We start from the raw sequence: 23,132 nt of genomic DNA, 5'->3' as shown, positions 1-23,132 counted from the left end.
CAAAGATACATTGATATTCTGGAAAAAAGTTGCTATCCATCAAAACCACTTTTAGAAGCTTATAAAAATACAAGGACAGTTGACCCTGAACACTGCAGCATTTAGGGGCATCAACCCCCAGTGCAGTAAAAAATCTGCATATAACTTTTGATTCCCCCAAAATTTAACTACTAGAGCCTACTGCTGACCAGAAGCCTTACTGATAATATAAATAGTTGATTAACATATATTTTATGTATTATATACTGTATTCTTTTTTCCCTCCATTAGTTTATTTTTTTAATATGAAATTTATTTTCAAATTGGTTTCCATACAACACCCAGTGCTCATCCCAACAGGTGCCCTCCTCAATGCCCATTCTTAGAATAAAGTAAGCCAGAGAAAATAAAATGTTAAGAAAATCATAAGGAAGAGAAATTACATTTACAATATTATACTGATTTTACCATAAAAAATCCACATATAAGTGGACCTATGAAACTCAAGCCCATGTTATTTAAGAGTCAACTGTACCTTACACTACTATAATTTGGCAACATGTTACCAGTGAAGGAACAAAATAAAGAATACATGGAACCTCCCTGTATTAGTTTTTAATGGTATATAAGCCTACAATACTCTCAATAAAAATTTCAAAAGAAAAACCCAAAAAACAAAAATCAAGTGCCTTAAATGCAGTGTGGTATCCTGGAATGGATCCAGAAACAGAAAAAGAACAATTGTGAGAAAGCTGGTAAAACCTAAATAAAATCTACAGTTTAGCTAATAACAGCATATCAGAATTAATTTCTTAGTTTTGATAAATGTATCATAGTAATGTAAGATGTTAATATTAGATGGATGAAAGGCACAAGAGAATCTATAATATCTTTGCAACTTTTCTGTAAACCTAAGATAATTTTTAGTTTTAGGTTTGAAAAAGTTTGTTTAAAAAACAAATACATGTGCTAGGTTCCAATGCACACCCATTTACCAAAAATGTCCTTGTATTTCTAAAAAGCTTTCTGATACACAGCCAGAGTTAACAACCGCTGATCTAGCACTTCCACATCAGATCACTGTTTCAGAAAACTGGTTTCCTCAAAGTTATACAAAAATCTGGATAATGAAGAAAGTATATTTTAAAAAGTCAGATAGATGGTCTTTATTAATAATACCGATTAGCCTTATTACAATAAGTATCACCAGAAAGGTCATCATATACAAAATGTTTTCAAGGCTAATGTGTAATCTGTCTGGTTCATATGCTTACAATAAAGAATATTACATAATCATGCTTTATTTCCTTGTCCTTACAAAGACAATGAAAAATCAGGTTAGCATCTCCCAGCATACTCCAGGCCCATACCCACTTCAGCTACAGACAACTCACCGGGGCACCCACTATGCAGAGCACTCTGGGAACTCCCAACCCACACTCATTTCAGCTCTAACTGTCCCTCGAGAATACCCCCTGTATGAAGAGCACCAGGATCCCCTGGTGTGTACCTGCTTCAGCTCCAGCCATACCACCAGGGTAGTCCCAGCACAAAGTGCCATGGGACACCCAGCCTGTACCTGCTAAAGATTAAGCCAGCCAGCCAAAGCTGCCACACACACACAGTGTACATAGAGGATGTTCTGCATAAGGCAATTCCTTCAAGTCTAGGAGTAGTTGTTCCACCTAATTCATAGGAAAACACAGAGCGTCAAATAAAATGAAACAGAATAACATACTTCAAATCAAAGAACAAGACAAAACCTCAAAAAAGAACTCAACAAAATGGAGATAAGCAAACTATCTTATAAATTCAAGATAATGATCACAAAGATGCTCACCTGACTTCAGAGAAGAGTGCATAAACTCAGTGAAACTTCAACAAACAGATAATATAAAAAAGAGCCAATCAGAGCTGAAGAATACAGTAAATGAAATGCAAATTACTCTAGAGGGAATCAACAGCATATCAGAGGATGCAGAAGAATGGATCAGTGATATGGAAAACAGTAATAGAAAGCACCCACACTAAACAGAAAAATGTTTTTTCAAATGAGGATAAGTTTAAGAGAACTCAGATAAGTTTAAGAGATCTCTTGGACAATATCCAGCATTCTAACATTCATATTATAGGGGTCCCAAAGGGAGAGAGAGAGAGAGACGGAGAGAGAGAGAGAGACAGAGAGAGAGAGAGAGAGAGAGAGACAGCACACACACAGGCGCACAGAAAAATAACTTGAAAAAATAATAGCTGAAAACTTCCTTGACCTGGAGAAGAAAACAGACATCCAAGTCCAGGAATCACAGAGAACCCCAAACAAGGACGCAAAGAAGTTCACATTAGTTAAAATGTCAAAAATTAAAGATAAAGAGAAAATCTAAAAAGTAGCAAAAGAAAAGCAACAAGTCATGTACAAGTGAAGCCCCGTAGGAGTATCAGCTCTGATGGGAATTGCATGGTATATTCAAACTGATGAAAGGAAAAAAAAAACAGTAACAAAAAATATTCTGCCCACCAAGGTTATCATTCAGAATTTAATAAGACCTAGTTTCCCAGCAAACAAAAGTTCATCATCACCCAAACAGACTTACAAGCAATGTTAAAGAGACTTCTTCAAGTGGAAAGGAAAAGACCATAATTAGAAGAAAATTATAAAAAGAAAAAAGTTCACAAGTAAAAGCAAACAGAGAGTAGTAAATCAATCTCTTATAAAACTAGTATGAAGGTTAAAAGACAGAAGTAGTAAAATCAATGTTATCTAAAAAATTAGTTAAGGGCCTCATGAAATAAAAAGATACAAAATATGATATACACAAAACAAAAATGTCTATTTTTAGAATGTGTTCAAACTTACCATCAACTAAAAATATAAAATAGACTGCTACATACACAGGATGTTATATATGAGCCTCATGGTAATCACTAAACAAAAACCTCTACCAGATACACAGAAAATAAGGAGAAAGGAATCCAAGCATAACACTGAAGGAGGTCATCACAAGGAGAGATAGAGAAGAAAAACAGAAAACTATAAAAACAACCAGAAAACAAAAACAAAATGGCAGTAAGTACATACTTAACCAATAATTACTTTAAATGTAAATGCACTAACTGCTCCAATCAAAAGACAAGGGTGACTGGATTAAAAAAAAAAAAAAAAAAAAAAAAAAAAAGACATCTATAGCTGCCCATAAGAGACTCACTCCAAGCCTAAAGACATGCAGACTGAAAGTGAAGACCTGGAAAAACTTATACCATGCAAATGGAAGCAAAAAAAAAAAAAAAAAAAAAATTTTAAAGCCAGTGTAGCAATACATCAGATAAAATGGACTTTAAAATAAAGACTGTGGGGGCGCCTGGGTGGCTCAGTCGGTTAAGCCTCCGACTTCGGCTCAGGTCACGATCTCGCGGTCCGCGGGTTCGAGCCCTGCGTCAGGCTCTGGGCTGATAGCTCAGAGCCTGGAGCCTGCTTCCGATTCTGTGTTTCCCTCTCTCTCTGCCCCTCCCCCGTTCATGCTGTGTCTCTCTCTGTCTGAAAAATAAATAAACGTTAAAAAAAAATTTTTTAAAAAATAAATAAATAAAATAAAGACTGTAATGAGACAAATAAGGGCAGTGTATAATGTTAAAAAGATCAATCCAACAAGAAAACAGAGCCATTGTAAGTATCTACACACCCAACACAGGAGCACCTAAATACATTAAGCAAATATGAAAAGACACAAAGGGAGAAACTGATATTAACACAGTAATAGTAGGGGACTTTACCAGCTCACTTACATCAATGATCAGATCATTCAAACACAAAATCAATAAGAAAGCAATGGCTTTGAACAACATATTAAACCAGATAGACAATATATACAGAACATTCCATCCAAAAACAGAACATACATTCTTTTCAAGTTTTTTCCTTCTCTATATCACGTTAAGCCACACGACAAGACTCAATAAATTTAAGAAAACTGAAATCATATAAAGCATCTTTTCCAAACACAACAGTATGAAACTGGAAATCAACTACAAGCAAGACTGCAAAAAACACCAAAACATGGAGGCCAAACAACATGCTATTAACCAAAAAAATCAATGAAGTAATTAAATAGGAAATAAAAAAACAAAACAAAACAAAGACAAATGAAAATTAAAATATAATGGGGCCCCTGGGTGGCTCAGTCGGTTGGGCGTCCAACTTCGGCTCAGGTCAGGATCTCGCGGTCCGTGAGTTTGAGCCCCACATCGGGTTCTGTGCTGACAGCTCAGAGCCTGGAGCCTGATTCAGATTCTGTGTCTCCCTCTCTCTCTGACCTTCCCCCATTCATGCTCTGTCTCTCTCGGTCTCAAAAATGAATAAACGTTAAAAAAAAAATTTTTTTTTTAAAGAAAATGAAAATATAATGGTCCAAAATCTTTGGGATGTAGCAAAAGCAGCTTTAAGAAGGAAGTTTATAGGGATACGGCCCTATCCCAAGAAACAAGAAAAATTTCAAGTAAACAATTATTCTTACATCTTAAGGAACTAGGAAAAGAATAAACAATGCCCAAAGTTAGTAAGAGGAAGGAAATAATGAAGATGAAAACAGAAATAAATGAAATGGAGCCTAAAAAGTAACAGAGTAGATGAATAATGAAGGCAAGGAGGGCCTGGGTGGCTCAGTCGGTTAAGTCTCTGACTTTGGCTCAGGTCATGATCTCACGGTTTGTGAGTTCAAGCCCCGCGTCGGGCTCTGTGCTGACAGCTCAGAGCCTGGAGCATGTTTCAGATTCTGTGTCTCCCTCTCTCTCTGACCCTCCCCGTTCATGCTCTGTCTCTTTCTGTCTCAAAAATAAATGAACATTAAAAAAAATAATAACAATGAAACCAAGAGCTGGTTCTTTGAAAAGAGAAACAAAATTGATAAATCTTTAGCCAGATTCACCAAGGGAAAAAAAGAGGTTTCAAACAAATAACATCAGAATGAAACACAAAACAACCAACATCACAGAAATACAAAGGATTATAAGAGAACACTACAAAAAAATTATATACCAACAAATTGGACAACCAATGAACAACCAATTAGAAGAAATGGATGAATTAACTAAATCAGAAAGAAACAGAATATATCAACAGACCACTTATTAGTAACAGAATTGAATAGGTAATCAAAAAACTCCCAACAAATGAAAATCCAGGACTGGATGGCTTCACAGGTGAAGTCTACCAAACATTTAAATAATTAACAGCCACTCTTTCGAACTGTGCCAAAAATAAAAGAGGAAGGAGAGCTTCCATATTCATTCAATGAGCAAGCATTGCTCTGAAACCAAAACCAAAGACATTACAAAAAAGAAAGACAGACAGACAGAAAGTGTGTGGGGGGGAGGGGGGGAGAGTGAGAAAACTACAGGTTAATATCCCTGATGAACATACAATGCAAAAATCTTCAACAAAATATTAGCAAACCAAATTCAACAATATATTAAAAGCATCATTCACCACCATCAAGTGGTGGGATTTACTCCAGGAACGGAAGAGTGTTTCAATATCCACAAATCAATCAACTTTATATATCACATTAACAAAATGAAGAGATAAAAACCATATGGTCATCTCAACAGATGCAGAAAAAGCATTTGACAAAATCTGACATCTGTTCATGATAAATTCTCAACAAAGTATATACAGAGGGACATAATTCAACATAATAAAGGCCATATATGACAAACCCACAGCTAACATCAAAATCAATGGTGAAAAACTGAAAGATTTCCTCTCAGGAACAAAAGAAGAATGTCTACTCTTCCATTTTTATTTAACATAGTACTGGAAGTCCCAGCTACAGCAATCAGAAAAGAAAAAGGCATCCAAATTGATTATGAAGAAATATAACTGTCTCTACTCACAGATGACATGATACTATATATACAACACCTTTAAAACTCCACCAAAAATCTATTAGAATAAATGAATTCAGTAAAGTTGCAGGATACAAAATTAATATACAGAAATCTGTTGCATTTCTATACCATAATGAAGCAAGCTGAAACAAATTAAGAAAATGGTCCCATTTACAACTACACCAAAAAGAACAGAATACCTTGGAATAAATTTAACCAAGTGAAAGTTCTGTACTGTGAAAACTGTAAAACACTGATAAAAGAAAATGAAGATGACACAAATGAAAAGATATACCATCCTCATGAATTAGAAGAACCAATATTGTTAAAATTTCCATACTACCAAAGCAATCTACAAATTCAATCCAATTCTCATCAAAATACCAATAGGACTTTTCACAGAACTAAACAAACAATTCTAAAATTTATGCAGAACTACAAAAGACTCTAAATAGCCAAAACAATCTTGAAAAAGAACAAACCCAGAGGTATCACAATCCCAGCTTTCAAGACATACTACAAAGCTATGGTAATCAAGAGTATGGTACTGGCACAAAAACAGACACACAGAGCAATAGAAGAGAGAGCCTAGAAATAAACCCATGCTTACGTGGTCAATTAATCTATGACATAGGAGGTAACAATATACAATGGGGAAAAGACAGTCTCTTCGTGCAAAAGAATGAAAATGGACCACTTATACCAAACACAAAAATAAACTCAAGACAGATTAAACACCTAAATATGAGACCTGAAGCCATAAAGCTCCTCAAAGAAAACATATGCAGTAATCTCTTGGACATCAGCCTTAGCAATGTATTTATGAATATGTTTCCTCAGACAAGGGAAACAAAAGCACAAATGAAATATTGGGACTACATCAAACTAAAAACCTTTTGCATAACAAAGGAAACTATCAGCAAAACAATAAGGCAATCTCCTGGATGGGAGAATATATTTGCAAATGATATATCCAATAAGGGATTCATACCCAAAATACATAGAGAACTTCTACAATCCAATACCAAGAAAACACAAAGAATCCAAAAAAAATGGGCAGAAGATCTTAATAGACATTTTTCCAAAGGCAACATACAGGTAGCCAACAGACACAAAAAGATGCTGACCGTCAGTAATCATCAGAGAAATGCAAAACCAAAACCACAGTAAGAAATCACCTTATACCTTTCAGAATGGCTAATATCAAGACAAGAAATAGACAAGTGTTGGCAAGGATGTGGAGAAGAGAGAACCCTTGTGCACTGTTGGTGGGAATGTAAATTGGTGCAACCACTGTGAAAACACTGTAAAGTTACCTTAAAAAAATGAAAAATAAAAATAACATATGATCCAGTATTCCACTACTGGGTTATTTGCCCCCCCCCCCAAAAAATGAAAACACTAATTTAAAAAGATATATGCAGGGGGGCGCGTGGGGGGCGCAGTCGGTTAAGCGTCCGACTTCAGCCAGGTCACGATCTCGCGGTCCGTGAGTTCGAGCCCCGCATCAGGCTCTGGGCCGATGGCTCGGAGCCTGGAGCCTGTTTCCGATTCTGTGTCTCCCTCTCTCTCTGCCCCTCCCCCATTCATGCTCTGTCTCTCTCTGTCCCAAAAATAAATTAAAAACGTTGAAAAAAAATTAAAAAAAAAAATTTTTTTTAAAAAGACATATGCAACCCTATCTTTACTGCAGTATTATTTACAATTGCCAAGTTATGTAAGCAACTTAAGTGTCCATCGATAGATGAATGGATAAAGATGTAGTATATATACAATGGAATATTACTCAGCTATAAAAAGAACGAAATCTTGCCATTTGTGACAACAGGGATGAACCTAGAGGATATTAGGCTAAGTAAAACAAGTCAGACAGAGAAAGACAAATACTGCATGATTTCGTTTATATGTGGAATCTAAACAGCAAAACAAACAAAAATGGAAACAGAATCATAAATACAGAGAACTGGTAGTTGCCAGAGGGAAGGATAACAGGGGAGGAGCAAAACGGGTGATGGGTATTAAGAGGTACAAACCTCCAGTTATAAAATAAATAAGTCACAGAAATGAAATATACAGCATAGGGAATATAGCCAATAATACTGTGATAATATTGTATAGTGACAGATGGTAACTACACTCATCATGGTGAGCACAGCAAAATGTATGAAATTGTCAAAACACTATGTTGTACCCCTAAAACTAATATAAATGGATGTTAACTATACTTCAATTTAAAAAGAAAAAATCAGGTTTGCATCATATTGTGATTCAACTCACCAGGTGGGAGTGGCTTCATATCAGCATCAAACACCAGTAAGTCTTGTTCTCCTTCCCTGAACTCAACACGCAGAATGTCACCAAGAGCTCCAACGAGTTCTGTCACATTTAAGAAGCCCAATTTTTTTGGTGAAAGTTGCTCTTTAAAGATTATCTGTCACAAAAGAAATAAAAATAACATAAAACATTAGATAAATGTAATACAATATATACAGATACATACACAGATTAAAACAATGTCTTAATTTTGTTTTAGTCAGGGGCACCTGGGTGGCTCAGTCGGTTGAGCATCCGACTTCGGCTCAGGTCATGATCTCACAGTCTGTGAGTTCGAGCCCCGCATCGGGGTCTGTGCTGATGGCTCAGAGCCTGGAGCCTGCTTCGGATTCTGTGTCTCCCTCTCTCTCTCTGCCCCTCCCCTGCTCATGCTCTGTCTCAAAAATAAATAAAAACATTAAGAAAAAAATTTTTTTTTAAATAATTTTGGTTTAGTCAAACTAAATTTGTAAGGGTCAGCAATCTCAGGTATTACAGTAAAGGCTTGTTTCCATATAGGTATAATCCAAACCTAGAGACCTACAACATAAAGCTTCCAGGCCAGTTTCAACTTCCTTTTAAAGTATATGGTGAGGCACCTGGGTGGCTCTGTCAATTAAGCCTCTAAATCCTGATTACAGCTCAGGTCATGATCTAACAGTTTCATGAGTTTGAGCCCCATGTTGGGCTCTGCACTGACAGTGTGAAGCCTGCTTGGGATTCTCTCTCTCCCTCTTCCCTTCCTCCACTTGCTCTCTGTCTCTCTCAAAATAAACAAATAAGCTCTATAAATAAATATAGTATGTGGTACAATGAAGTGAAAATCAGGGTACTTTTACCTCTTGTTCTTAACAATGTCTAATTATAAAGCAAAAGAATAAAGGGGGTACACAAAATACAAAAGTCATAATAAAACTTGGTATTTCTCAGTTTTGAAAGTATTCACTACCATTTTCAAAATGCAATAAAGTAATATGATTTTAAAATATTTCCTTAAAATTCTAGGATTTCACCCTAGAAGCTGAGATGAATAAGTAGGTATCAGTGTATCACCCACAATATTGTTTCTCTTGCCTTAGGAAAAAATTATACCAAATAAAAAAATGTATATACAGGGTATATACTAAATATGTTTGGTTTAAACTGGACAGTGAATTGGAAGTTTGCCCTTTTTAGTAAGATCTCCTATTAAATTGTTCAAATTCTTGGAGCATCTGGGTGGCTCAGTCAATTGAGCAACTGACTCTTGATTTCAGCTCAGATAATGATCTCATGGTTCGTGAGTTTGAGCACCACACAGGGTACTGCACACCCTCCCTCTGCCTCTCCCTCTCTCCCCCCTATTCTCAGGCTCCCTCTAAAGAGAAAAAAATGTTCAAATTGTTAAACTTTTGTCTCCCTAACCAAGGTAAAGCAGTTGAGCTATTCATAGTTCTTTTTCTGTTCCTCCAACTTCGAGCAGGAAATAAACTTTCTCTGACTTAATAACCTTAGGGAAAAATCAATAGAAACACAGAAAGCAAACGCTCTAAAAGAATGGACCTCTAATAGAGAATGGGACAGCTGTATACCTTCTTGTTGATGGATGCTGAGACCCAACTCTACTCTTTATGACTTCTCCCAAAACACTTGAAAAATGAGGGCCAAGTCATGGGCATCAGCCAAGTCATGGTTTTAAACGGTCATTAATATCACCTCTATAACCAATCATGAAAATACCAAGAGAGAAAGGCTTGGTAGAAGACAGGGGACACGTAATGGTAAACGACACTGTATCTCTACTTTTTTTAAAGTTTATTTATTTTGAGGGAGAGTATGTGCACAGGGGAGGGGCAGAGAGAGATGGAGAGAGAGAATCCTAAGCAGGCTCTGCACTGTCAGCACAGAGCCTGACAGAGGGCTTGAACTCACAAACCATGACATGATGACCTGAGCCAAAATCAAAAGTCCAACACTTGACTGACTGAGCCACCCACACAACCTTTATGTCTCTACTTCTTTGCACGTTACATATTATGACTTCTTTACCTTTTATGTTCATTAGTCTCTTTAATGGTTTCTTTACCTTGTCTGTAAGTAGCTAGTACTATGAACATGCAAGTCAGTCAAATACAAGACTAGGATGGAAAGGATTTTATTAATTTTCTAATACATGATATTTAGAAGGTTCAAAAAAAACATACAGCAAAAACTAAGTCTCTGGCCCACTCCCAACCCTCAGTGGCCCAGGAGATCACTTCCCTGGAGGTAACCATTATTACCAGTTTCTTGCACAAACCAAAATCACCAGTTTCTTGGGCAACTTTCTAGAAATTGTCAAAACATGAATACACATCATGCTTCAACATATATTTATTGTGCCCATTTTTGCTTTCAGTTAATAGAGAATTCCTTATCAGTACATGAAAAATTGAGTTTTGCTTTGTGATTCTGAAAACCAGTTTTAGTAAATTGGTTCTGTCCACTGATTGGTATGTCAGATATATTTTTTCCTAATTTCTTTGTTATGCCTCCAGGTTGATAGACTCCCAACCATAAGCAAGGAAGAATTGATGTACTTCTACTCCCACTTTCCTTGATTTCTCTCTTCCATCTCCAATTTTAGCTATATTATTTCTTCCATAGAGTTTATATTTATGCCTTCAAATATATGAATATTTCCTATTAACCTGATTTCATTTCCTCACTGTGTGGATTTTGCAGATGACATACTCATAGTGCAAACACTATTTTCTGCAAACTGACAGCTAGATCCAAAGGCTTGGTCAGACTCCTGCTCCATGACTGTAAGTGATGCTGTATTTATGAAGAGGCACGTAACGTCTAGCTGTCTCTTTTTTGATGGTGTTAGTAGCCATTCCTGGTCAATGCCTAGATCCACTATTTTACTAAGAGAAATTGTAGAGTGAAATTGTATCAATTCTTTTTTGTTATTTAGTTGGAACATTTTATAGAGATATGCTCCACTCATCTGCTGCTTGGTTACCCAGTCATACCAGATTATTTGGAAAACAAGGATAAGTGATTGGCTCCTTCTTTTAATCTTTTTTCAAGAAAATAAATTGGTACTCTATCATCCTCCAAGATAACCAATTAGTTTTTAATATCAGAGCAACTCAAAAGTTAAACATACTTGGTGGGTTTCAAAAACACTGCAAGTATTATCATTATTGAAACCTCAACTAACTCAAGGGGATTCCTAAGCCATCCTGATGTGAACCTAGTCATTAATAAGCTTCCTTGCTAGTCTGGAATGACAAGACATTCCAGATTCTGCATATGCAACTAGACTATGCACACAATAAAAATTATCCCATAATTAATCCCATATATTCCATAATTATTCAATGCTCTATACAATACACAACAGTCTCAAAATTGAATAACAGTACTAACATCAATACCATTAATAAAAGCAATCAAACTTTTTTGCCTGTGCTGACCTCTTCTCTTTCTACCATTTTGTGTAATTGTTCTTTATCTACATTGTCAGAGTATATAGCCATTATATACTATATTCTCTCATTTCTAACTCTCATTTGGTCTTAGTTTTATAAGTAACACAGATTAATTCTTCTGTTGGTATCACTCAACAATTCTGGTTATCTGAAGTTCATTGTCCGGTAGACTCCTTGAGAAGGGCTCATCAGAACAAGTTCTTAAATTCTTACATGGTGATAATAGCTTCGTTGGCTTTCTATAGTTCAAAGTCAATTTTGCTAGTTATAAAATCCTTGACCTACATTTTGTTTCCTTGAGTATATGAAATATGTTACTCTTTTCTTCTAGTATAAAATACTACTGTGAAAATATCTATAACCTAATTCTATCTCCCTTATACGTCACTTGCTCTTTTTGTTTCAGATGCCCAAAGGACTGTTCTTTAAGTCCAGTAATTTTGGTGTGGGTCATTCTGGTCAACATTCTCACATATGTCATGTGTTCTTTCAATATATAGTTTCACATCTTCCATTTCAGTAAAGTTCACTCAAATTACAGTTTTCAGGATTTGTTCTGTTCCATTCTTTGGTTTTATTACTTCTATATTGGCTCTTCTTGGCATGTTTTCAAAATCTGTTACTTTCTCTTAAATCTTTTTCTTTGTTCATTTTTTTCCAGCATTTTCTTATGAAAAATTTCGAACACAACAAAAGGTTAAAGAGTTAGACAGTGAACATCTACCACCTACCATCTACCACCATAATTATTAGTATTCCACTAAATTTGCTTTATCATCTATCAATACATCCACTTACCAATCCATCTTATTTTTTTATACATTTCAAAGGAACCTGCCCTTCACCCCAAAATAAGTTAGCATGTACATAATTAGCTGAGTTCAAGATCTGTTCGTTTTTTTAAGGTAAAAATTTACATACAGTGAAATGTTTAAAACTTAAGCTTACAATTAAATTAGCTTTGAAAAAGTGAAAGTATTCAAGATCTAGAACATTTCCAACAGTCCAGTAAGTTCTCCCTTTCCCAGAGACAAACAACTCTTTTTCACCAGATTAACTTTGGCTATTTTGCACTTCAAATGGAACACATCCAATAATACTCCACTGTGTGAGATTTCGCTCCACAGCATTTCTCAGATTCATCCATGTTGGTTCATGTGTCAGTAGCTTAGCTCTTTTTAAAATAATTTTTAACATTTTTGAGAGACAGAGTGCAAGTGGGGGAGGGGCAGAGAGAGAAGGAGACACAGAATCCAAAGGAGTAGCTTATCTCTTAATGTTGAATAAGTATTTCATTGTAAGAATGTATCATAATATCTTTATTCATTTTCCCATTGATGAATAATAGCATTTTCAGTTTGGGCTATTAAGCAAGTATAAAGCTGCTATATTATATAGAAATCTTTGGCGTGAGAGAGGGAACACAGGCTTTGATTTTTCTTGGGTAAATATCTAAGAGTATAATTCTGGGTCAAAGCGTACATATATAATTATTTTATAAGAAACAGAACATTTTCCAAAGTAATTGCATCATTTTATATTTGTACCAAAAATACAAGTTTACCATCATTTGTGCTTTATGCTATTAATCACTCACATATCTACATCTGTGAAGTGTTCAAATCTTTATGCAATTTAATGGAGTTGTCTGCCTTTCTGTAATGGAGCTACAGAAGGCTCTTTATGTATTCTAGATTTAAGTCTTTTAGATGATGGTTTTAAGTATTTCTTCCGAGTCTGTAGTCTGTGCCTCTCCCAGAGAGAGCTTTAATAAAGCCTCATTGTCAATTTTCCTTTAAACAATTATTGCTACGTCCTAAGAAAGAAACTCTTATCCAAACCCAGATTGTGAATATGAGTTTTCTTCTAGATGTTTAAATTTTCACTTGGGTCTATGATGCATCTCAAATTAACTTTTGTACACAGTATGAAGTTGGGGCTGAGGTTCATTTTTTTCCTTTATGGATATTCAGATGTTCCAGAATCATTTGCTGAACAGATTTTCCTTTCCCCACTTAATTCCTTTGACACCTCTGTCAAAAATCATTTGAGTGCATCTGAGTAGATCTCTTCAAGTATACTCATATATGACTAATCCGTGGGTTTTTCAAGATTTACACGTAGCCTGCAGGAATTATAATGGCAAATGTAATGAATCTAGCAATTAATAACAATACTGAGACTTCTCAGCCATAAATGCATTACAGCTCTCTATTTAAATTCTTCTCTGTAGTAGAGGCTAAAGTCTGGGATTGTGACGCTTCCCGCTTTGGTTTTCTTTTTCAATATTACTTCGGCTATTCAGGGTCTTTTGTGGTTCCATACAAATTTTAGGATTGTTTGTTCAAGCTTTGAGAAGAATGCTGGTGCGATTTTGATAGGGATTGCATCGAATGTGTAGATTGCTTTGGGTAGTATTGACATTTTAACAGTATATTCTTCCAATCCATGAGCATGGAACGTTTTTCCCTTTCTTTGTGTCTTCTTCAATTTCCTTCATAAGTTTTCTATAGTTTTCAGCATACAGATCTTTTACATCTTTGGTTAGGTAACCGATGGAATGGGAGAAGATATTTACAAATGATGTATCAGATAAAGGGTTAGTACCCAAAATCTATCAAGAACTTACCAAACTCAAGACCTGAAAAACAAATAATCCAGTGAAGAAATGGGCAGAAGACATAAACAGACACTTTTCCAAACAAGACATCCAGATGGCAAACAGACACATGAAAAGATGCTCAAGTCAACATCACTCATCATCAGGGAAATACAAATCAAAGCCACACTGAGATACCAACTCACACCAGTCTGAGTGGCTAAAATTAACTCAGGAAACAACAGATGTTGGTGAGGATGTGGAGAAACGGGAACCCTCTTGCACTGCTGGTGGGAATGCAAACTGCTGCAGCCACTCTGGAAAACAGTATGGAGGTTCCTCAAAAAATTAAAAATAGAACTACCCTATGACCCAGCAATTGTACTACCATGAATTTATCCACAGGATACAGGAGTGCTGATTCATAGGGGCACATGTACCCCAATGTTTACAGCAGCGCTTTCAACAACAGCCAAATTATGGAAGGAGTCTAAATGTCAATCAACTAATGAATGGATAAAAAAGATGTGGGTTATATATACAATGGAATACTACTTGGCAATAAGAAAGAATGAAATCATGCCATTTGCAACAACGTGGATGGAACTGGAAGGTATTATGCTAAGTGAAATAAGTCAGTCAGAGAAAGAAAGATATCGTACATTTTCACTCATATGTGGAACTCAAGAAACTTAACAGAAGACCATGGGGGGAGGAGGTAAGGGGGAAAAATAGTTACAAACAGAGAGGGAAGGAGGCAAACCATAAGAGACTCTTAAATACAGAGAACTGAGGGTTGATGGGGGGGGGCGGGGGAGAGGGGGAAAATGGGTGGTGGGCACTGAGGAGGACGCTTGTTGGGATCAGCACTGGGTATTGTATGTAAGCAATGAACCAGGGGAATCTACCCCCAAAACCAAGAGCCAACTGTACAAACTGTATGTTAGCCAACTTGACAATACATTATATTTAAAAATTAAATTTAAAAAAATAAATTCTTCTTGCATTTCTCTCAGCAATGTTTAGCAGTTTTCAGTGTAAATGTTTTATGTTTCTTAATCTTATCTTCAAGTAATTTGACACTATTGTAAATAGGAATTTCTAAATTTCATTTTCCAATTGTTTTCTACTTTATCAGGAAATGTAACAGATTTTTTAAATATTAAACCATGAACCATTGGTCTCAGTAGATTCACTTATTATAGTAGCTTTTTCTTGGATTCCTTAATATAGTCTACATAGACAATCATGTTTTCTGCAAATAAAAACAATTTTATTTCTCCTCTTCAGGTTCAATTTGCCTTTTGTAGAACTTGCCCATTTCATCTAAGTTGTCAAATGACTGGCACAGTTTATAAATTCCCTGTCATTTTAGTACCTGTAGAATACTAAATTATCTATAATGGCAAAATCTTCTTCCTTCATAATACTGCAATCTGTGTCCTCTCTTTTTATTCCTAAGTATTCAGTGGTTCATCAGTTTTGGTTGAATCAACATTTGGCTTTGTTAACTTTCTCTTAATTGGTAATTTATTGATTTCTATCCTTAGCTTCCTCCTACTTGTTTTGAGTTTACTTTGCTCCTCTTTCTCTAGCCTTTTTAAGGTAAACCCCTAGATCAGTGATGGTTTTATACCTTTCTCCTTTTCTAATCTGGGCATTTCAGAGCTATAAATTCCCATATGACGACTGCTTTGGCTGCATCTCACAGATGATATGTTCCATTTTCATTACCGTGCAGCTGGAAATATTTTCTAATTTCCCTGTAATTTCTTCTCTAATAATTATTTAGAAGAACGCTACTTAATTTCCAAATTATCTGAAGGGTTAATTCTTAATTAATTTATTGATTTGTAATTTAATTCCTTCTTAATAAGAGAACATACTCTAAGATTTCAGTATTTTGAAATTTTTTAAGACTTCATTCTATAGCTAACTCTATTCTATGTTCTATCTTGGCAAATGTCCCATGTATACTTGGATAGAATGTTTATTCTGCAACTGCGGAGTCTAGTGTTCTATAAAATAGATCAAAATGGTAAAGAGGTGTTTCAGATTTTCTATATCCTTATTCATTTTTTTTACTATCCCATCAACTGCTGGGGGAAAAAATCTGTTTATGGAAATAATTGCTCTGTCCATTTTTGGACCATTTATTTTAAAATAATAGGTAAACACACATTTAACTGTTGTGTCTTCCTAATAAATCGATCATTTACCCTTATGAAAGGGCCCTCTGATAATATACTTTGCCTTGAACTCTGCTTTATCTGATTTTCTTAAAGATTTTATTTTATTTTTTAAGTAAGCTCTACACTCAACATGGGGCTCAAACTCACAGCCCTGAGATCAAGAGTTGCACACTTCCACAGAGTGAGCCAGCCAGGTGCCCCTATCTGATTTTTTTAAATCAATTCAGTCCTTTTATGCTTACTGCATGTACCTGTACGTGTTATTCATCTTTTCCTTTCAGTCTCTGTCTTTATATTTACAGTGTGTTTCTTATGGATGACAGCTAGTTGTACCTTGCCTTTTCACCCTGTCTTATAATTGCATTAAACCAAATATTTAGTATACTTACATTTATGAGATTAATGTAATTGGATTTACAGCTACCACTTTTCTCTTCAATTTTTTCTGATACCATCTGAATTCTGTTCCTCTCAAACTTTGTTCCTTCACCATCTTTCAAGCAAGAGAGCTGATCGGTAAGCCCTATCTTCCTAGGGATTTACAAAGTATTTTTATATAATTCCATTTTAATTTATCTACTGGTTTTATAGCTGCAAATCTGCATTTTTATGGCTTCTTTATAGAGCCTTAACTTGTCAGTACTACTGTACAACCTCATATAAATTATAAAGAACCTTGAAACCTATAGCTCCATGCACTCCACTCATTATGCTATAGTTTTCACATGTATTGCACTTACATGTTACAAACCCAATTATGTAATAATTTTTGCTTTAAGCAGTCATATATTTAATTGATGAAAGAAGTCATATACACCAAAAACCGTAAAATACCTAGGAATAAATTTAACCAAAGAGGTGAAAAATCTATACACTGAAAACCATAGAAAGCTTATGAAATAAATTGAAGACGACACAAAAAAATGGAAAATACTCCATGCTCCTGGATAAGAACAAATATTGTTAAAATGTTAATACTACCCAAAGCAATCTACATATTCAATGCAATCCCTATCAAAATAACACAAGCATTCTTCACCGAGTTAGAACAAACAGCCCTAAAATTTGTATGGAACCAGAAAAGACCCCAAATAGCCAAAGCAATCTTGAAAAAGAAAACCAAAGCAGGAGGCATCACAATTTTGGACTTCAAGCTGTATTACAAAGCTGTAATCATCAAGACAGTATGGTACTGGCACAAGAACGGACATTCAGACCAATGGAACAGAGAACCCAGAAATGGACCCACAAACATATGGCCAACTAATCTTTGACAAGGCAGTAAAGAATATTCAGTGGAATAAAGACAGTCTCTTCAGCAAGTGGTGCTGGGAAAACTGGACAGCGACATGCAGAAAAATGAACCTGGACAACTTTCTTACACCATACACAAAAATAAACTCAAAATGGATGAAAGACCTAAATGTAACAGGAAGTCACCAAAATCCTTGAGAAGAGGGGCACCTGGGTGGCTCAGCTGGTTAGGCGACTGACTTTGGTTCAGGTCATGATCTCACAGTCCGTGAGTTCGAGCCCTATGTCGGGCTCTGTGCTGACAGTTCAGGGCCTGGCGCCTATTTCAGATTCTGTGTCTCCCCACACCACCCCTCCCCCACTCATGTTTTGTGTCCGTCTCTCAATAATAAACATTAAAAAAAATTTTTTTTAAATCCTTGAGAAGTAGGCAAAAACCTCTTTGATCTTAGCCGCAGCAATTTCTTACTCAACGCGTCTCCAGAGGCAAGGGAAACAAATGCAAAAATGAACAATTGGGACCTCATCAAAATAAAAAGCTTCTGCATAGCAAAGGAAACAATCAGCAAAACTAAAAGGCACCTGACAGAATGGGAGAAAATACTTGCAAACAACACATCAGATAAACAACACATTAGTATCCAAAATCTATAAAGAACTTACCAAACTCAACACCCAAAAAACAAATAATCTAGTGAAGAAATGGGCAGAAGACATGAATAGACACTTCCCCAAAGAAGACATCCAGATGGCCAACTGACACATGAAAAAATGCTCCACATCATTCATCATCAGGGAAATACAAATCAAAACCACAATGAGATACCACCTCACACCCATCAGAATAGCTAACATTAACAACTCAGGCAACAACAGATGTTGGAGAGGATGTGGAGAAAGAGGATCTCTTTTACAATGCTGGTGGGAATACAAACTGGTGCAGCCACTCTGGAAAATAGTATGGAGGTTCTTCAAAAAATTAAAAATAGAAGTACCCTACGACCCAGCAATTGCACTGCCAGGCATTTATCCATGGGATACAGGTGTGCTGTTTCAAAGGGACACATGCACCCCAATGTTTGTAGCAGCACTATCAACAATAGCCAAAGTATGGAAAGAGCCCAAATGTCCACCGATGAATGAATGGATAAAGATGTGGCGCGCGCACACACACACGCGCGCGCACGCACACACACGGAGTACTACTCCGCAACCAAAAAGAATTAAATCTTGCCATTTACAATATGTGGATGGAACTAGAGGTTATTATGCTAAGCGAAATTAGAGAAAGACAAATACCATATGACTTTCCTCATATGAAGACTTTAAGACACAGAACAGATGAACACAAGGGAAGCAAAAATAATATAAAAACATGGAGGGGACAAAACATAAGAGACTCTTAAATATAGAGGACAGAGGGCTACTAGAGGGGTTGTGGAAGGGGGGATGGGCTAAATGGGTAACTAACCCTGAAATCATTGTTGCACTATATGCTAACTAAATTGGATGTAAATTAAAAAATAAATAAAAAGAAAACTCATATATACCCATTTCCTGTGCTCTTCAATTCTTCCTGCAGATTTAAGTCCAATCTAGAATCATTTCATTGCTCCTGAAGAAAGTTCTTTAGAATTTCTTATAGTGCAGGACTGCTTACTATTCTCAATTTTTGATTTGAAAATGTCTTTATTTTACTTCCATTCTTAAAAGATATCATCATTGGATGGGCACCTGGGTCTCTCACTCAGTCAGATGAGCATCTCACTCTTGATTTTGGCTCAGATCATGATCTTACAGGTGTGAAACAGAGCCCCACGTCAGACTCCACACTGAGTGTGGAGCCTGCTTAAGATTCCCCCCCTCTACCCCTCCCTTGTTTGAGTGCTCTCTCAATAAATAAAAGAAAAAATTAATTACATTAAAAAAGACACTATCACTGGATACAAAATATTGGCCTAACATTTTTCCTTTGAGCACTGTAAAGATATACTTCCACTATCTTCTAGCTGTTATTGTTTTTAATGAGAAGTCAGTCATCATTTGTATCATTGTTCAAGCGTGTGCATTTTGTTGGGTGCTTTCAGGATTTTCTCTGAAAATCATTTTTCTCTGGCTTCTTTCAGAATTTTCTAATTATCTTTGGTTTACTGCAGTTTGACTAGAATGTGCCTGTGTAAGGTTTTCTTTGTATTCACTGTGTGGGATTATCTGGGCTTCTTAAATCTGTAAACTTTTCATAAAATTTGGAATATTTCCAGCCATATTTTCAAATATTTTGTCCTTTCTTTCCACACCAATTACACATATGTTACACCACTTGGTATTTTCCCAGCAGTCTCTCAGACTCTGCTTTTTTTCTTATCTTTATTTTCTCTGTCCTTCAGATTGAATTATTTCTGTTGATCTGTCTTAAAGTTCACTGATGGTTTCTTCTGCCATTTCCAATTTGTTAAGATACTACAGTGAATTTTTTACTTCTATTATTTCCAGTTCTAGAAAATCATTTTTCTCCATTAACATATTTTATCTGTCCATTCAATATGAGCATATGTATTTTTTTAAATAGGTAAAAATCTTAGATATTGTATTAGTATAAGCAAAGATGCTGTAACAAAATGCCACAAATGGGGGGGCTTACACAACAGACTTTTCTATTTTCTCACAGGTCTGGAGGCTGGAAAGTTCAAGATCAAATACATGGCAAGGAGGCTTCTCCTTGGCTTGCTGACAGCTGCTTTTTCACTGTGCCCTCATATAGACTTTACTCTGCACTCACGCACTCCTGGTATCTCTTGCTCTTCTTAAAAGGACACCAGCCTTACTGGATTAGAGCCTCACCTCATGACTTCATTTAACTTTATTTTCTTATTTTTTAAGTTTTCATCAATATTTAATTCTGTAGAAAACAGTGCATGGTTACATGGGAAAGAAAAATTCGTAAGGATTGTCATCATCATTTGTGATTACACATATAAATTTCAGTAAGTTAATAATTTATACTCCATTTCATAACTATTCAACTTAAAAACATCTGAGGAATACTCAAGATGGTGAAAAATATTACCAATGAAAACAACACAGTTAAAAAATTTTGTTCTTGTCATATTGAATGAAGCCACTGTAAAAATAACTTGAAATTCATATTAGCATTAACTTCAAAAACCTCCAATCAGCTTTTGCTTTGTCATTACCAAAGGTTTTCTTGGTTTTCAATGAGAAGAATCTTCAAAAAATTTTAGTGTAGTAATCATAAAATAACTTTAATGTATCAAACTACATTGGAATTCCCCACTAGGAATTCATTTTTACAGAGTAAAATTGCTTAATATTCATATCAGTGACAATAAAGTTTTTTTTTTAATTTACATCCAAGTTAGTTGTTAGCATATAGTGCACTTATGATTTGAGGAGTAGAATCCAGTGATTCATTCCCTACATATAACACCAAGGGCTCATCCCAGTAGGTGTCTTCCTTAATGCCCCCTGACCATTAGCCCATCCCCCCACCCATAACCCCTGCAACAACACTTAGTTTGTTCTTTATATTTAAGAGTCTCTTATGTTTTGTCCCCCTCTCTGTTTTATATTATTTTTGCTTCCCTTACGTTCATCTGTTTTGTACCTTAAATTCCACATGAGTGAAATCGTGATACTTGTCTTTCTCCAGTTTTGCTTAGCATAATACACTCTAGTTCCATCCACGTTGTTGCAAATGGAAAGATTTCATTCTTTTTGATTGCCGAGTAGTACTCCATTGTGTGTGTGTGTGTGTGTGTGTGTGTGTGTGTGTGTGTGTGTGTGTACACACCATATCTTCTTTATCCATTCATCTGTCAAAGAACACTTGGGCTCTTTCTACACTTTGGCCATTGTTGACAGCGCTGCTATAAACATTGAGGTGCATGTACCCCTTCGAAACAGCACACCTGTATCCTTTGTATAAATACTTAGTGGAATTGCTGGGTCATAGAGTAGTTCTATTCTTAATTTTTCAAGGAACCTCCATACTGTTTTCCAGAGTGGTTGCACCAGTTTGCATTCCCACCAGCAGTATAAAAGGGTTCCTCTTTCTCCACATCCTCTCCAACATCTGTTGTTGCCTGAGTTGTTAATGTTAGCCATTCTGACGGGTGTGAGGTGGTATCTCATTGTGGTTTTGATTTGTATTTCCCTGATGATGAGTGATGTGAAGCATTTTTTCATGTGTCAGTTGGCCATCTGGATGTCTTCGTTGGAGAAGTGTCTATTCATGTCTTTTGCCCATTTCTTCACTGGATTATTTGTTTTTTGGGTGTTGAGTTTGGTGAGCTCTTTATAGATTTTGGATACTAACCCTTTATCTGATAGGTCGTTTGCAAGTATCTTCTTCCATTCTTTCAGGTGCCTTTTAGTTTTGCTGATTGTTTCCTTCACTGTGCAGAAGCTTTTTATCTTGATGAGATCCCAGTAGTTCATTTTTGCTTTTGTTTCCCTTGCCACCAGAGACGTGTTGATGCAGCCTACGTCACAGAGGGTTCTGCCTTTCTCCTCGAGGATTTTGATGGCTTCTGGTCTTACATTGAGGTCTTTCATCCATTTTGAGTTTATTTTTGTGCATGGTGTAAGAAAGTGGTCCAGGTTCATTTTTCTGCATGCCGCTGTCCAGTTTTCCCAGCACCACTTGCTGAAGAGACTGTCTTTATTCCACTGGATATTCTTTCTGCTTTGTCAGAGATCAATTGGCCATAGGTTTGTGGGTCCATTTCTGGGTTCTCTGTTCTGTGCCACTGATCTGAGTGTCTGTTCTTGTGCCAGTACCATACTGTCTTGATGATTACAGCTTTGTAATACAGCTTGAAGTCCAGAATTGTGATACCTCCTGCTTTGGTTTTCTTTTTCAAGATTGCTTTGGCTATTTGGGGTCTTTTCTGGTTCCATACAAATTTTAGGACTATTTGTTCTAACTCGGTGAAGAATGCTGGTGTTATTTTGATAGGGATTGCATTGAATATGTAGATTGCTTTGGGTAGTATTGACATTTTAACAATATTTGTTCTTCTTATCCAGGAGCATGGAATATTTTTACTTTTTTGTGTGTCTTTGATTTATTTCATAAGCTTTCAATGGTTTTCAGTGTATAAATTTTTTACCTCTTCAGTCAGGTTTATTCCTAGATATTTTATGGGTTTTGGTGCAATTGTAAACGGGATCAATTCCTTGATTTCTCTTTCTGCTACTTCATTACTGGTATATAGAAATGCAACCAATTTCTGTGCATTGATTTTATATCCTGTGACACTGCTGAATTCATGGATCAGTTCTAGCAGTTTTTTAGTGGAATCTTATGGGTTTTCCATATAGAGTATCATGTCATCTGCAAAGAGTAAAATGTTTTGACTTCCTCTGTGAGTTGGAAGCCTTTTATTTCTTTGTGTTGTCTGATTGCTGAGGCTAAGACTTCCAATACCATGTTGA

The 23,132-nt window shown here is 36.0% G+C and overlaps 1 protein-coding gene across 3 annotated transcripts in view; it reads right to left on the bottom strand.

Moving 5' to 3' along the window:
- Positions 1-23,132, bottom strand: part of TDRD5 (tudor domain containing 5) — a 104,233-nt gene that overhangs the window by 45,183 nt on the left and 35,918 nt on the right. For all 3 annotated transcript variants that reach the window (XM_058702368.1, XM_058702371.1, XM_058702369.1), the window contains one exon: positions 8,137-8,290. In XM_058702368.1, coding sequence (XP_058558351.1) covers positions 8,137-8,290 — 154 coding nt within the window. The remainder of the gene's footprint in view (positions 1-8,136; positions 8,291-23,132) is intronic.

This window comes from Neofelis nebulosa, chromosome 15 (assembly GCF_028018385.1).
Source record: "Neofelis nebulosa isolate mNeoNeb1 chromosome 15, mNeoNeb1.pri, whole genome shotgun sequence".
NCBI classification, from domain to species: domain Eukaryota; kingdom Metazoa; phylum Chordata; class Mammalia; order Carnivora; family Felidae; genus Neofelis; species Neofelis nebulosa.
This window is presented reverse-complemented; position numbering and strand designations above follow the sequence as displayed.